Source organism: Lissotriton helveticus, chromosome 5_1 (assembly GCF_964261635.1).
Source record: "Lissotriton helveticus chromosome 5_1, aLisHel1.1, whole genome shotgun sequence".
Classification (NCBI taxonomy): Eukaryota; Metazoa; Chordata; class Amphibia; order Caudata; family Salamandridae; genus Lissotriton; species Lissotriton helveticus.
Window position 1 is genome coordinate 1,538,663,709 of NC_136065.1, and position 15,382 is coordinate 1,538,679,090.

Here is a 15,382-nt window from a genome sequence, read left to right on the forward strand (position 1 = left end):
GTGATGGCCCTCTTGATTTTAATATTGTAGAGGGTCATAAGACTAAAGTTCTTTTTGACTCTGGGGACAAAATTACCATTGTTTCCAATAGATTCTTTAATGATCATTTATCCTCCAAAGTAAAACTGAAGAAGCCTGAGATAAAGCCTACTGCATATGGTGGTGAGCTCATAGAACTCAAGTGGTTATTTTGAGGGTTTGATTGAATATGGTGGACGCTATGCTCCTGGCAAGATCTACGTTTCCAAAAAGGGTGATAGCATTATTTGTTGGTGGCATCAGAGAGATCTGGGTGTCATGCTAGATCCTAATAGTAGTCCACCCATTATACTGAAGGAATCTTGGTGTTCTCCTAAGGTTTCTAATGATTCTGTGGAATTAGTAAGCAAGCCATTACTTTCAGATAAGCAAGTGTCATGACAAGCACAATTGATGAAGGAGTTTCCTCTAGTCTTTGGAGAGAAATTAGGATGTCTCAAAGGCTACTGTCATAAGATTAAGTTAATACCTGGGTCAATTCCGGTTCCAAGCAAAGTGAGAAATGTTCCTTTTACTGTGAGGGATGACATGTTGAAAGAGTTGGATAAACTCAAATCTCAAGGGATAATTGAGGAGGTTGAAGGGACCTCTTGGTTAACTCCGGTTGTAGCAGCAAAAAAGGCTGACGGATCTATGAGGCTCTGTGTGGACCTTAGACAATTAAATAAATGTGTTCCGGTAGACAAATACCCTCTACCTAATATCTCTGAGATTGTGAGCATGGTGCGGGGTGCGAGACTTTTCAGCACGATAGATTTAACCTCCGCATATCACCAGATTTTGTTGGAGGAATCTTCCAAAGACTTGACAGCGTTTGTCACGCCCTTTGGTACTTTTAGGTTTGTGAGGCTACCGTTTGGGTTGGTCTCTGCAGCCTCTGTCTTTCAGAGAGTAATGGAGAAGGTTTTAGCTAGAATTGATGGTGTCTCAACCATAAACTAAGACGACATTTTAGTTTATGGTTGTGATGAAATTGAACATGGAGACAGAGTTAGACAAGTCTTGAGGAGACTCTCATCTCACAAATCTCACGATTAAGCATGAGAAGTGTAAATTTGGATTGGACAAGATTGATTATTTGGGTCATACAATAACAGCTCACGGTGTTGTTCCTAAACTTGAGTTGGTTGACACTATAGCAAACTTGAATACTCCCATATCAAAGGAAGAGCTTATGCGTTTCTTGGGTATGGCCGAGTATTATAATAAATTCATTAGAAACTTTGCAGAAGAAACCTTTCACATGAGAGGTTTGTTGAAAAAGGGCAACAAGTTTGTATGGGAGGAGTTATGTGAAAAGGAGTTTGTTGCGATTAAGAGATTGGAAAATGCTCCTAATTTGAGAAACGTTGATCCTACTAAAAGTTCTATTGTATCTACTGATGTAAGTGAAAAGGGGCTTGGAGCTGTTTTGTATCAAGGGGGAACTGCTCCTGAGAATACTATAATGTTCATCTAGAGAAGCCTGAAGGGAGCTGAATCCAGATATTCGGTGTTTGAGAGAGAGAGGTCCTTGCCGTCTATTGGGCGGTTAAGAAACGTAAGAAATTTTTGTGGGGAACCTCTTTTAGTAATAGAACAGACCACAAACCTCTATGTGAGGTTTTAGTTAATAAAGGGATTGATGCTATCTCTCCTAGAATTTCCAAATGGATTATTGGCTTACAAGGATATGATTTCACAGTGAAGCATGTTCCGGGTTCTGATAATTTTGTAGCTGATACACTCTAGACTGGTTCCGATTGATGGTTCAGACCTTTCATCAGATGCAGTTTCAAGTGATTCTCATGATTTTGTCTGTGAAATTGATTAAAAAGTTGTTTCTCAGAAGAGATGGGTTGAAGCATGTAGTGAAGACGCTGTTTTCCAAGAAATTTTTCAACGCATTCACTCTGGTTGGGGTCATAATGATGCGAAGGATCCTGACATGAAAGATTTTTGGAGTGTTAGAGATCAACTCTCTTGCTGTGATGAGTTACTTTTAAGGGGACATAAATTAGTTCCTCCTATGGCTTTAAGGCAAGAATTATTGGAATTAGCTCATGAGGCTCATTTAGGAATTTCAAAAACCAAGGAGAGAATTTGCTCAAGTTATTGGTGGCCTGGGCTTGATTTGCAAATTGAAAGATTGGTCAGGGAGTGCATACAATGCTCCTTGAGTGAGAAGAGTTTCAAAATACGTACTCAACCCATGGTAAAGAGATCTCGCCCTAGTGGTCCTTGGAGGGACATTGGACTGGATATTTTGGGACCCATTCATGGTGATGGTTCTGAAACTTATGTAATTGTAACAATGGATTTGTTCTCTAGATGGCCAGAGGTTTTGATCACGAATAATGTTAATACTCACACTGTCATAGAGTTTCTAAAAACTCTCAAGGGAAGGGATACCTCAAACGTTGCTTACGGATAATGGGGTGCAGCTAGTGTCAAATGAGATGGACACATTTTTGGAAAATTGTGGGATTGTTCATAAAAAAATGTGCATTATATCACCCAGAATCTAATGGCACTGTAGAGAGATTTAATCGGGTGTTAAAGGAATCAATATCTTTAGCAAAACAAAATGGACAAGATTGGAAGGATGAGGTTTCAAAAAGGGTTCATGTGTATCGCTTTACACCTCACTCGATTACTGGTAAGAAACCTTTTCTTTTATTTCGTGGGAGACAAGCTGACACCTTTCTTGATCCTCCCTGGGTTAATAACTTTATTTCTCAAGGTATTGACACTTTAGACTCTGACTATTGGAAAGTGAAAGAAGACTTGAAGTGCCTAAAAAGCAAACAGTATTATGACTTAAGGCATGCTGTTAAGACTACTAAGGTTAATGTTGGTGATTTTGTTTTGATAAAGAAGCCTGGGTTTTGAGTTACTGGTTCTAAGTTTTCAAAACCATGTAACGTCATCAAAGTCTTTAAAAATGCGGTAAAAACCTCTGACCATAGGATTTGGAATCTGAACCGTGTTGCCTTGTATAAAGGGGAAATGGTCCTGATTGACAAGAATGTTTCTGTTTCCAAAAGTGTTGTTCCTAATTACTCTTCAAATGTCTCTAATGATAATAGTATGCCTGCTGAAAGAAAATCTTCTACACATCCTGAAAGAAAATCTTTTTACTCGCAGTCCTTCTTTTTTACAGGATTATACCACTTAGTAATTGTACAGTTTGTTTACTTTGTTTTTATCTCTGTTCACTTTGTTTTGATTTCTGCTAAGGAGGGAGATATGTTGTAATCTGCTTCTGTTTCATATTGTCATCTTATTTTTCATGTAGCGATATCGTTAGTTATATATTTACTTGCTTAGCCAAGCTCTGTTTATGATGTAGTTATGTTCTGCAATAGAACTGAGGGTGTAGAGGCTATGTTCTTATGGTAATGTCTTAGGAGAGATTTAGACAGTTGGCTGGGTGAGCTGTTGTATCCTGCTTACTTAAATGGAATAAACCTTTTATTCATCTTACATAAAGACTTTCATCTCATTTCCTACATCAACCCACTTTTTAACAGAATACGTATCAAGGTGATTTTTAATCAAATGTGCTATATAAAGAGACGTGCATGTAGGAGAACTTTATATCATGATTTGCCTTAATCTATTTCAAATCGATTTGGCATTTCACTTACAAAGTATTCATTTTCTACCTGAATGTAAAAACAGGCACATTTTTATCATTGATATCCTGATAGCTGTGATGTTGTTATCTACTACTACCAGATGAACTGGTTCCCTGATGTCATAGGATTCACACTTAAGTGGAACCATGAGTGCTAGGTTAACAGACACGTCTGCCTGCTTACACTGAATGAATCTAGTGACTCTGCCATAGGCAAACACTCCAGGTTCTGTTTCATATTTTACTACACTTTGGTCTCTCCTCTGAATCCGCGTGTAATTTGAGCTGTAAACAAGAAGATTGCTTTGTCCTAAAAAGAATTGTTATAGGATACTACATCCAAGCCTAAAATATGAGTGATCTGAGTTACTGCTATATATTCATTCTCTGTTTAGCTGTAAGGGTATGTAGAATCAACACTGTAAATGCATTTTTCTATTTTTAAGTATCGCTGTCTCTTTCTATTATATGAACACATCATACTCTGGTAAAATATACCCTCAACACTATCAGGAGGCAAATGATTTTCCTTTAACACGGGTATTACTTGTATCATATTTACTGCATCTAGAATTTGTGTTTCTATGCCTACTGTACTATGCACATGTTGTAAAAGAAAACCATTAAGATCTTCAAAAACAAAACAATTAGCAGTAAACAGAGACCCTGCTGCTCTTACAATGTCTACTATATGGACCAATTGATGAACATTCATTGTTAAAAATCTTTTTTCATGTAAATCATTAAACAGTTGCACAAACAAAAGTAAACGCTGTTCTGCTATATTTAAATCTTCCTAGCTAATGCAATCATTTAATAGCTTATGAATTGATTTCATAAGTACACAAAAGTGTAAATAGCGTGATCTACCTAAAACATGTTATAACACATGCATTCTATAAAAGAAAAGAAAGTTTTGAAACTCTGAGGCCTTCCAATATGCTAGTTCATCAACAGACCTTGGAACTCTACTAATGTCCAGTGTGGGTTTGATCGGTTTCAAATAGACGCTAACTACTTTGACTTTATCATAAAAAGAGTATGAATGATGCTTATATTCTTTAGTGAACCAGATGGTCATCAACAATTTCATAATGCTACTACAGATACCATGCATGTGGTGAAGTGTGGCTCACTGGTTAGAGCGGCCGACTCTGATGCAGAGGTCTGGCCCAGACCAGGGTTAAATTCCCGTCGCGGCAGGGTCTTGGGCTCAATGTCCTCTGACTCGATAATTCTCTCGCCTCGGTGCCTATTCTAATCATGGGTCCCACTCTGCAACTCTGGGCAATAGCTTGCTTAATCTCCACACCGGCCCTACCGCTAGGATGCCTGGCTTCACCTTGGGGTGCCCAGGAGTGGGCACCTCACAGGAACAGGCCAGGACGGGTTCCTCAGCGGCACAGCGCGGGGACACACTGGCTAGTGTAACCAGGCGCTTTATAAGCTCAGTATTATTATTATTAATATTATGCATGTAATCAATCACAAACCCTTTGGTTACACAAACATGTTTTAAAAACATGAACCACATGGGACCATTGATCCCTCTTACACTGTGATCAGAAAGTCCACTCTCGATATTAGCTATTGCACGGTTTACATCAGATTTAATAGTATTGAGTGTCCTTGGTGGGCCTTTTGGGTTTTCAGCATTGTAAGGAAATACTCTACAGTGCCCTTTTCCTGAAACGGTCACTCCACCCTCTTGCCAACACCCAAATTTCCCATTAAACTGGGTACTGTTTGAAACAAGACAACGAGCTGGTAAATCACATGTGATTGTCAGAAGTATAGCTTGGCAAGTAAAACTACAATTGTTATGATCTTTAAATGAAAATCCACTTTCCAGCTGTGCAAGTTCCTTATTTAATGGTTTTAAGAAAGACTATATTATTGGCTTTTTTGTGGAAACCCAAATACCATACAGTAATATATTTTCACGCAGCTTTCTTTGAGATACAGGCAGCTCATTTACCATTAAGTACACTTACCACATTGATATTTTGGAACTTTTAAATACAGGAACTCCATCTGTGTTAATTGCAAATGAAAGGATGTTAGGGTTTTTCAGGAATCCACTCTTGAATAAATCCAAATACATTTCCCCATCATATTGTTGGTTTCTCATTCTCCATATAGTGATCAAGTTGATGTTTCCTTACCTTTTCTGCAAACTGTTTTCCCTAAACATAGTCTGTAACTGTGCAATTAGGCTATGCTGAATGAAATAAGACACTGAGTCACTTTGAATCAAATCTTTCAAACAATGTTGGTTAGGACAGGTCTGAGTGTTTTTATCAACATGTGTATAGCAAGTGGCACAATAGTAAGTAATATTTGGGGCCTTAACACTTTTTTGGATATATTTGTGAAGGCATTACATAGTTTTGAACATTCTATTATCACGTGGCAGGAGCAAATAGATGAGATTCAGAATATAGCCAGCTGCCTCATCACTCAAGCGAAAACGAATAATAAAGCAACAAAGCAAGAGTATGACCACCCCAAAACATTTGTTGGAGCCCCAAAAATAGGTGATGATTCATCTGTGGTATTAGTTTGATAAGAACAAATTTTAATTTCTTCGTTCTCATTTTGAATGGTATATCCAACTTGATCCATAAGTTGTTCAAAACCAGAATCCGAGTCATTAATTAAATCATCTTTAAGCTCAGCATCCATTTCACCTTTTAAGCTGCTACAAAGTGTATCCCAAACAATTGGATCTTCATCTGTGTCATCTACTGGTGGGGTACTGTTGTCTGAATGCAATGTGCACTGCTCTGCAGAAGGTGATGTATGAAGAAGAACTGTAACAAAAGAAAATATGTTATTGTACATTTAGTAAGCAAAATATGTTTAATTAGATTGTAAATGTATTATGTGTCAGTAACCAAGTACATTTTCTGTGGCAGAAACTCAATGTGGGTTGATGGGGACCTTAATTTTTGCATGTGATGCGCTTTCAAAATATATACTTTCATGCATCAAATTGTTAATGCAAGCGGTATAAAAGGGAGTATATAATTTCATACTGTACCTTTGGGGATAATGTCATCTGCTGTGCTTGAAGTCTGCAAGGATCCTTCTTTTTCTTTCTTTGGTGCTGCATATTGTATAATTTTGTCATCTGCTTCCTTAATGAAATGGTCTGTCAACTCTCATGCAGAAAAAGACCAATGAATTACATTTTGCACTTGGTAAGGTGTAGCACAGTACTTTTTGCGACTTCTAAAAGTCTAATTAGAGAAGCTAGTTTGGTGACTTATTAGGTTAATAATGTATTCTCAAAACTGGAAAATTTAACTTTGTGATCACGTTAAACTTACTGCGCCATTTAATTCCAAAACGCATTGCTTGGTCTCCGCAGAACATGAATTTGAAGATGATTACAGTAATATATTAAGTGCATAGATAACATTTAATTACTTACATGTTTCTTCTATTAAGGGCTTGCCTAACTAAACGACCACAAGAAAGAAAACAGCAGGGTACATCAAAAATCATGCAGAGCAGATCATTCTCTTTGCAAGGAAGCCTGTTTCACACTGCTGCCTCAAAAAGAAAGATTAGCCATCAGAAGTACTATTAACTGCATCTTAGTGTCTCTGTATATTGGACAATTGATATCACCCTAATCTCTAAACACAAACCTCTATGCAATTCGAGGCAAATGTTCAGTTGAAAGTGACTAGTGTAGAAAGCAGACTTTAATACAATTGTCATTATAGAAGAGAGTGTCTTCTGAGGTTACTGGCTGTTGTGAGTACATATGTTTTGTAGAGTGACGTGTCCTCTGAACAGATTTAGTGTAATGTTTTATAATGTGCGCTTACCTCTAATAACCATTTTTTGTATGGCCCACATTGCTTTCCTTTTCTAAGTTGTCCTCCTTCATTCACTTGCATAATTTTTTCTGCTTCCAATAGTCTTGAATAATTATTTGCACATTCAACAGATGTACATACTGTGGAATACAGATTGAAATACACTTTAAATATGGAAATTGAGCTGTGGGTCTTTCTCGCAGAGACAATACTTTGAGTTCCTCGCCTGGTATTATTCCACCTCGACTTGGCATTTAAAACTACTTGCCAAGCCTCAAAATCCCACTTTATTTCATATAAGTCACCCGAGGCAACCCTTCGGAGCAGGGTGTCATGTAAATAAAGGTCAGACATGTGTGCTTAATCATTATACATCCTGTTTCCACAAAGAAGGACTAAATGTCAAGCTAGTGAATATATATGACCCCAAACATGATCATCCGCAGTTTTGCCATTCACTCGGCCACCTACTTAAAATGGCTGATCTTCCGCAAATCTGGGGTGGGAACTTTAATTGCATATTGGACCCTACCCGTGACCGCTTCAAGGGCCATCCATATTGCCCTTCTGCTGCCGCTGGAGCAACAGTAAATATTATCTACCAGTACAACTGCAACAATCACATTTGAGATCAGGTTACTCAAAGATGCTAGAGGATATTAAATAAGCCCTGCATACCCAATTGGTCTTGCCTTTTGGGACCTTATAAGTATTTAGCCAGAGATATTGACATTGCATATGTCTTTAAGCTATGCCTTAAAGAAGTTTGCAGCATGCTGAAAAGTTATAATAAAGAAGTGCCAGAATCATTTTTGTTACCTTATATATTACCAAGAAAGCATTATGTACAAGTGAACGACCATATTAAAAAACTATTAACAGTAAATAATGTCTTGACGTTTTTTTGTCCTTTCCATACTGGCAACTTCTATCTGCCTGTCCCAATGGTTGCCTGTCACGTTTTTTTTTTTGTAATTGGGGGCATAAATAACAGGAGGGTGAAGGTTGTGAAATAGTACCTGTATAACAGTCAGTGAGAGAGTCGGTCAGTCAGTGAGAGAGTGAGAGAGTCAGTCAGTCAGTGAGAGAGAGAGTCAGTCAGTCAGCGAGAGTCAGTCAGTCAGACTCACACAAAACCACCTCGCCTTCAGAAAGCAACTAAAAACTTGGTTATTCGACAAGTAAAGCACCCTCCCTCGCTCAAGCGCCTTGAGACCCTCTGGGTGAGTAGTGCGCTATACAAATCTCTGAACTTGAACTTGAGTCAGTGAGAGGGTCAGTCACTCAGTCAGTGATAGCCAGTCAGTCAGTCAGTGAGAGAGTGATTGAAAGTCATTCAGTCAGTCAGTAAGAGAGAGAGTCAGTCAGTGAGAGAGAGTCAGTCAGTCAGTGAGAGAGAGAGCCAGTCAGTCAGTGAGAGTCATTTAGTCAGTCAGTCGGTGAGTCATTCAGTCAGTGAGAGAGAGTTAGTCAGTCAAGTCAGTGAGAGTCAGTCAGTGAGAAAGAGTGAGTCAATCATTGAGAGTCAGTGAGAGAGTCAGTCAGTCAATGAGAGAGTCAGTCAGTCACTGAGTCAGTCAGTGAGAGAGTCAGTCCGTCAGTGAGTCAGTCGGTCAGTGAGAGTCAGTCAGTCAGTCAGTGAGAGAGAGAGAGATTGAAAGAGTCATTCGGTCAGTCAGTGAGAGAGTCAGTCAGTCAGTGAGAGAGTCAGTCAATCAGTGAGTCAGTCAGTGAGAGAGTCAATCAGTGAGAGAGAGAGAAATTGACTCGCTCTCATTGACTGACTGAATGATTTTTTCAATCTCTCTCTCTCACTCACTGATTGACTCTCTCACTGACTGACTGACTCTCACTGACTGACTGAATAACTCTTTCAGTCAGTCAGAGAGAGAGATTGAAAGAGTCATTCAGTCAGTCAGTCGGTAAGAGAGAGAGAGAGAGTCAGTGAGTGAGAGAGTCAGTCAGTGAGAGAGAGATTAAAAGAATCAGTCAGTCAGTGAGAGAGCCAGTCAGCCAGTGAGAGTCATTTAGTCAGTCAGTCGGTGAGAGTCATTCAGTCAGTCAGTGAGAGAGAGTTAGTCAGTCAAGTCAGTGAGAGTCAGTCAGTGAGAAAGAGTGAGTCAGTCAATCATTGAGAGTCAGTGAGAGAGTCAGTCAGTCAATGAGAGAGTCAGTCAGTCACTGAGTCAGTCAGTGAGAGAGTCAGTCCGTCAGTGAGTCAGTCAGTCAGTGAGAGTCAGTCAGTGAGAGGCAGTCAGTCAGTCAGTGAGAGAGAGAGATTGAAAGAGTCATTCAGTCAGTCAGTGAGAGAGAGTCAGTCAGTCAGTGAGAGAGTCAGTCAATCAGTGAGTCAGTCAGTAAGAGAGTCAATCAGTGAGAGAGAGAGATTGACTCGCTCTCATTGACTGACTGAATGATTTTTTCAATCTCTCTCTCTCACTCACTGATTGACTCTCTCACTGACTGACTGACTCTCAGTGACTGACTGAATAACTCTTTCAGTCAGTCAGTGAGAGAGAGAGAGAGATTGAAAGAGTCATTCAGTCAGTCAGTCGGTAAGAGAGAGAGAGTCAGTGAGTGAGAGAGTCAGTGAGAGAGAGATTAAAAGAATCAGTCAGTGTGTGAGAGAGAGTCAGTCAGTCAATCAATCAGTGCGAGTCAGACAGTGAGAGAGATTGAAAGAGTCATTCAGTCAGTCAGTGAGAGAGAGTCAGTCAGTCACTCACTTAGAGAGTCAGTCAGTTAGAGTCAATCAGTGAGAGTCAGTCAGTCAGTGAGAGAGTCAATCAGTGAGTGAGAGAGAGATTGAAAGAGTCATTCATTAAGTCAGTGAGAGAGAGAGTCAGTCAGTCAGTGAGAGAGTGCAAGAGTCAGCCAGTGAGAGAAAGAGTGAGAGAGTCAGTCAGTCATGTAGTCAGTCAGTGAGAGAGAGAGTGGGAGAGTCAGTCAGAGAGTCAGTCAGTCAGAGAGTCAATCAGCGAGAGAGTCAGTCAGCAAGAGGGTCAGTCACTCAGTCACTGAGAGAGTCAGTCAGTCAGTACAAGAGAGATTGAACGTTAGTCAGTAAGAGAGAGAGAGTCGGTCAGTGAGAGAGAGAGTCAGTCAGTCAGTGAGAGCCAGTCAGTCAGTGAGAGAGATTAAAAGAATCAGTCAGTCAGTGAGAGAGAGAGTCAGTCAGGGAGAGAGTCAGTCAGTGAGAAAGAGTGAGAGTCAGTCTTTCAGTCAATCAGTGAGAGTCAGTCAGTCAGTGAGAGATTGAAAGAGTCACTCCGTGAGTCAGTGAGAGAGAAAGTCAGTCACTCGGTGAGAGAGTCAGTCAGTGAGTGAGAGTCAGTCAATCAGTGAGAGTCAGTCAGTCAGAGAGTCAATCAGTGAGTGAGAGATTGAAAGAGTCATTCAGTAAGTCAGAGAGAGAGAGAGTCAGTGAGAGAACGAGTGAGAGAGTCAGTCATTGAGAGGGTCAGTCAGTCAATCAGTGAGAGGGTCAGTCAGTCAGTGAGAGAGAGATTGAAAGAGTCATTCAGTCAGTCAGCGAGAGGGTCAGTCACTCAGTCACTGAGAGAGTCAGTCAGTCAGTGCGAGAGAGATTGAAAGTTAGTCAGTAAGAGAGAGAGAGTCAGTCAGTGAGAAAGAGTGAGAGTCAGTCAGTCAGTCAATCACTGAGAGTCAGTCAGTGAGACAGAGAGATTGAAAGAGTCACTCAGTCAGTCAGTGAGATAGAAAGTCAGTCACTCGGTAAGAGAGTCAGTCAGTGAGTGAGAGTCAGTCAATCAGTGAGAGTCAGTCAGTCAGAGAGTCAATCAGTGAGTGAGAGAGATTGAAAGAGTCATTCAGTAAGTCAGAGAGAGAGAGAGAAAGTCAGTCAGTGAGAGAACGAGTGAGAGGGTCAGTCAGTCAGAGAGTCAGTCACTGAGAGAGTCAGTCAGTCAGTACAAGAGAGATTGAACATTAGTCAGTAAGAGAGAGAGAGTCAGTCAGTGAGAGAGAGAGTCAGTCAGTCATTGAGAGCCAGTCAGTCAGTGAGAGAGATTAAAAGAATCAGTCAGTCAGTCAGTGAGAGAGAGAGAGAGTCAGTCAGTGAGAGTGGGAGAGTCAGTCAGGGAGAGAGTCAGTCAGTGAGAGAGAGAGAGATTGAAAGAGTCACTCAGTCAGTCAGTGAGAGAGAAAGTCAGTCACTCGGTGAGAGAGTCGGTCAGTGAGTTAGAGTCAGTCAATCAGTGAGAGTCAGTCAGTCAGAGAGTCAATCAGTGAGTGAGAGAGAGATTGAAAGAGTCATTTAGTAAGTCAGAGAGAGAGAGTCAGTGAGAGAACGAGTGAGAGAGTCAGTCAGTCAGAGAGTCAGTCAGTGAGAGAGTCAGTCAGTGAGAGGGTCAGTCAGTGAGAGGGTCAGTCAGTCAATCAGTGAGAGGGTCAGTCAGTCAGTGAGAGAGAGATTGAAAGAGTCATTCAGTCAGTCAGCGAGAGGGTCAGTCACTCAGTCACTGAGAGAGTCAGTCAGTGCGAGAGAGATTGAAAGTTAGTCAGTAAGAGATAGAGAGTCAGTCAGTGAGAAAGAGTGAGAGTCAGTCAGTCAGTCATTCACTGAGAGTCAGTCAGTGAGAGAGAGAGAGAGAGATTGAAAGAGTCACTCAGTCAGTGAGAGAGAAAGTCAGTCAGTGAGTGAGTGAGAGACAGTCAATCAGTGAGAGTCAGTCAGTCAGAGAGTCAATCAGTGAGTGAGAGAGATTGCAAGAGTCATTCAGTAAGTCAGAGAGAGAGAGTCAGTCAGTGAGAGAACGAGTGAGAGAGTCAGTCAGTGAGAGAGTCAGTCAGTGAGAGAGTCAGTCAGAGAGAGAGTCAGTCAGAGAGAGAGTCAGTCAGAGAGAGAGTCAGTCAGTGAGAGGGTCAGTCAGTCAGTGAGAGAGAGATTGAAAGAGTCAGTCAGTCAGTCAGTGAGAGAGAGAGTCAGTCAGTGAGAGAGTCAGTCAGTCAGTGAGAGCGCCAGTCAGTCAATGAGAGAGAGATTAAAAGAGTCGGTCAGTCAGAGAGAGAGAGAAAGAGAGTCAGTCAGAGAGGGAGAGTGGGAGAGTCAGTCAGTGAGAGAGTCATTCAGTTAGTTAGTGTGAGAGAGTCAGTCAGTGAGAGACAGTGAGAGTCAGTTAGTCAGTCAATCAGTGAGTGAGAGAGAGAGAGATTGAAAGAGTCATTCAGTCAGTCAGTGAGAGAGTCAATCAGTGAGAAAAAGAGTCAGAGAGTCAGTCAGTCATTTAGTAAGTCAGTGAGAGAGAGAGAGCGGTAGAGTCAGTCAGTCAGCGAGAGACTCAGTCAGTGAGAGGGTCAGTTACTCAGTCAGTAAGAGCCAGTCAGTCAGTGAGAGAGTCAGTCAGTCAGTGAGAGAGTCAGTCCGTCAGTGAGAGAGTCAGTCAGTCAGTGAGAGTCAGTCAGTCAGTGAGAGTCAGTCAGTGAGAGAGTCAGTCAGTCAGTGAGGGAGAGAGAGAGAGAGAGAGAGAGATTGAAAGAGTCAGTCAGTCAGTGAGAGAGTCAGTCAGTCAGTGAGAGAGTCAGTGAGTGAGTTGGTGAGAGCCAGTCAATCAGCGAGAGAGAGATTAAAAGAGTCAGTCAGTCAGTGAGAGAGTCAGTCAGTCAGTGAGAAAGAGTGAGAGTCAGTCAATCAGTGAGAGTCAGTCAGTGAGAGAGTCAGTCAGTCAGTCAGTGAGAGAGAGATTGAAAGAGTCATTCAGTCAGTCAGTGAGAGAGTCAGTCAGTCAGAGAGAGAGTGCGAGAGTCAGCCAGTGAGAGAGTCAGTAAGTCATTTAGTCAGTCAGTGAGCGAGAGAGTGGGAAAGTCAGTCAGAGAGTCAGTCAGAGAGTCAGGCAGTCAGTCAGTGAGAGAGTCAGTCAGTCAGTGAGAGAGTCAGTCAGTCAGTCAGTGAGGGGAGAGCCATCCGGATCATTGGGAGAGAGCCCGGTAGGTTCAGGCACCTGCTGCATGGTATGCAGAGAAAATGGGGAAGTGGAGAGAGAAGGGGGCTGTGCATCCTAAGCAGACATCCAGGTGGATAAATGTACCTGCTGCATGGCATGAAGCGATTGATGGTGGGATATCACTGCCCTACCCAACTACAACAGTACTTGAGCTGTCAAGGCTCCTTGACAATATTAAAGAATAGGTAAAAGCCTGGATGTAAGGATTAACTTTCTTTTTAGAAGTGTATAGGGTGTGAGCTGGGATTTCTGGGAGGTCAGTGACAGTGATGTGCACTATGCAGTTGCAAAGCTGTATATGACGGTTTTTAAAGTGTATTCTTAGTAGTGGCACTTGTTGGTATAGCACTGTTCATACATAATACCATTTCACGCCCCCCCACCACCCTGCGCCAGAACACCTACATGTGGCGCAGTGCTTTACAACGTGACGCATCTTCTAGATGCGTCACGTTGTAATTACTCCACAGCATGGCATTGGCTTTGCGCAGCCGCTGCGTCACAAAAGTGATGCATCGGCTGCGTAAAAGAGGCGCAAGGGGCTTGTAAATCTGCCCCAAAAAATCTTGTCCGCAACATAGTAGCAGTTTAGAAGAGGAGTGTTTTAATTATTTGTCTACCAAGTTTAAAACTTAAAGTCCTATTTTTGTTCGGAAAGTCATGTAAAAAAGACAAAGTGCTTTGTAAAAATTGTGGGGAATAAAACAATTCAAGTTAGGAGATAATATCACGCACTCCTTCTAAAAGAATGAACGCATGTAGTAATAAAAGTAATACAAAATGTTCGCAATCTCATGGCTTTATATGTTAACGTTGCGCAGCAAGAAGGACATTTTAAATGTGCAGAAAATTATTATTATTATTTTTTTTTTGTCCTCATTGCCCAAGTATACCAGAGCTTTGGGTTTCAAGTCCCAATCAAGAAAGAATTGAAACTACCCCATCAACCGTATATTGGGATGGATCACTCTACACCTTGCCTTCTTTATTCACCCATCGGTAGCTGATTCTTTATGGCCCTTGTATGCCACCATCAGAGTATTTGGCAATATAGTATAGAGGCCTAATCATCGGACTTTTATAGATTCAACCCATTTCTCATATGGAACCCAGAAGCTGTTTCTCTTACTTTTTGAATATCTGTCAAAAACATTAGTATATTGTATAGAGGCCAACCAATCTATTTTGCTGGGAGGCACCGCTTTCACCCAATTTTTACATATTTCCCTACGGGCGAGTAAAATAAGGAGAAAAATGAATTTATTTGTGTTTGTTATCTGAGATGTATAATTAACAGGGACTCCCCAAAAAAATCAAAGATATGCTTACCTGGAGCGTCTCTCCAAGTATCGCAGAAGTTATATTACTCACTTCCAACTAAAATTCCTGGATCATTGGACAATCATAAAACATATGGATATCATCGCCTTTCACTTGACCACATTTAGGGCATTTTGGCACTGCTCCATTCCCCATTTTGGATAATTTGTAGGGCGTCCAATAGACCCTGTGGAGACAAAAGAGGTGGTTCCGCCTTAAATTTGCGGGCCGTACTGTGGAGTATAAAATAGTACAAGATACTTGCCATAATTTTTCCAACTGCCCCCCAGGCAAGCTCTTCTCCCACAATTCTTTCGGAACGTTAAACTGGCCATCACTCAGCTCCACCAACAGCCAATATCCTTGTGCCAGCTCTTTTTTCAAGTTTACTCCAGTCGCCAGGGACCATTCCAGTTTATTATCTTGTCCCGCCCCAAGACCCTCAGTACGGCTCCAATTCAGCATTTGGAGATATTTAAATCTTGATAATTGACCATTCGTTAGTATTTGGGCCTCCTTCCAAGAGATTAGAACCTCATTTTTCATCACTGAGCCCCAGAGAAATATTCCCGCTTCTTTTAATGGCAGTGCCAAACAGTCCGTAGTCCATT

General features: G+C 41.2%; 1 protein-coding gene and 1 pseudogene across 1 annotated transcript; both read right to left on the bottom strand.

Moving 5' to 3' along the window:
* Positions 1-322: 322 nt before the first annotated feature.
* On the bottom strand, positions 323-5,162 carry LOC144755548 (uncharacterized; annotated as a pseudogene).
* A 394-nt stretch (positions 5,163-5,556) lies between these two features.
* Positions 5,557-15,181, bottom strand: LOC144755549 (uncharacterized). Its single transcript, XM_078644598.1, has 4 exons — positions 14,781-15,181; positions 7,498-7,628; positions 6,702-6,819; positions 5,557-6,471 (listed from the first exon to the last, which is right to left on the bottom strand). The coding sequence occupies exons 2-4, from the start codon at positions 7,567-7,569 to the stop codon at positions 6,119-6,121; spliced, it is 543 nt and encodes a 180-aa protein (XP_078500724.1). The 5' UTR covers positions 7,570-7,628; positions 14,781-15,181; the 3' UTR covers positions 5,557-6,118.
* Between the last annotated feature and the right edge of the window lie 201 nt (positions 15,182-15,382).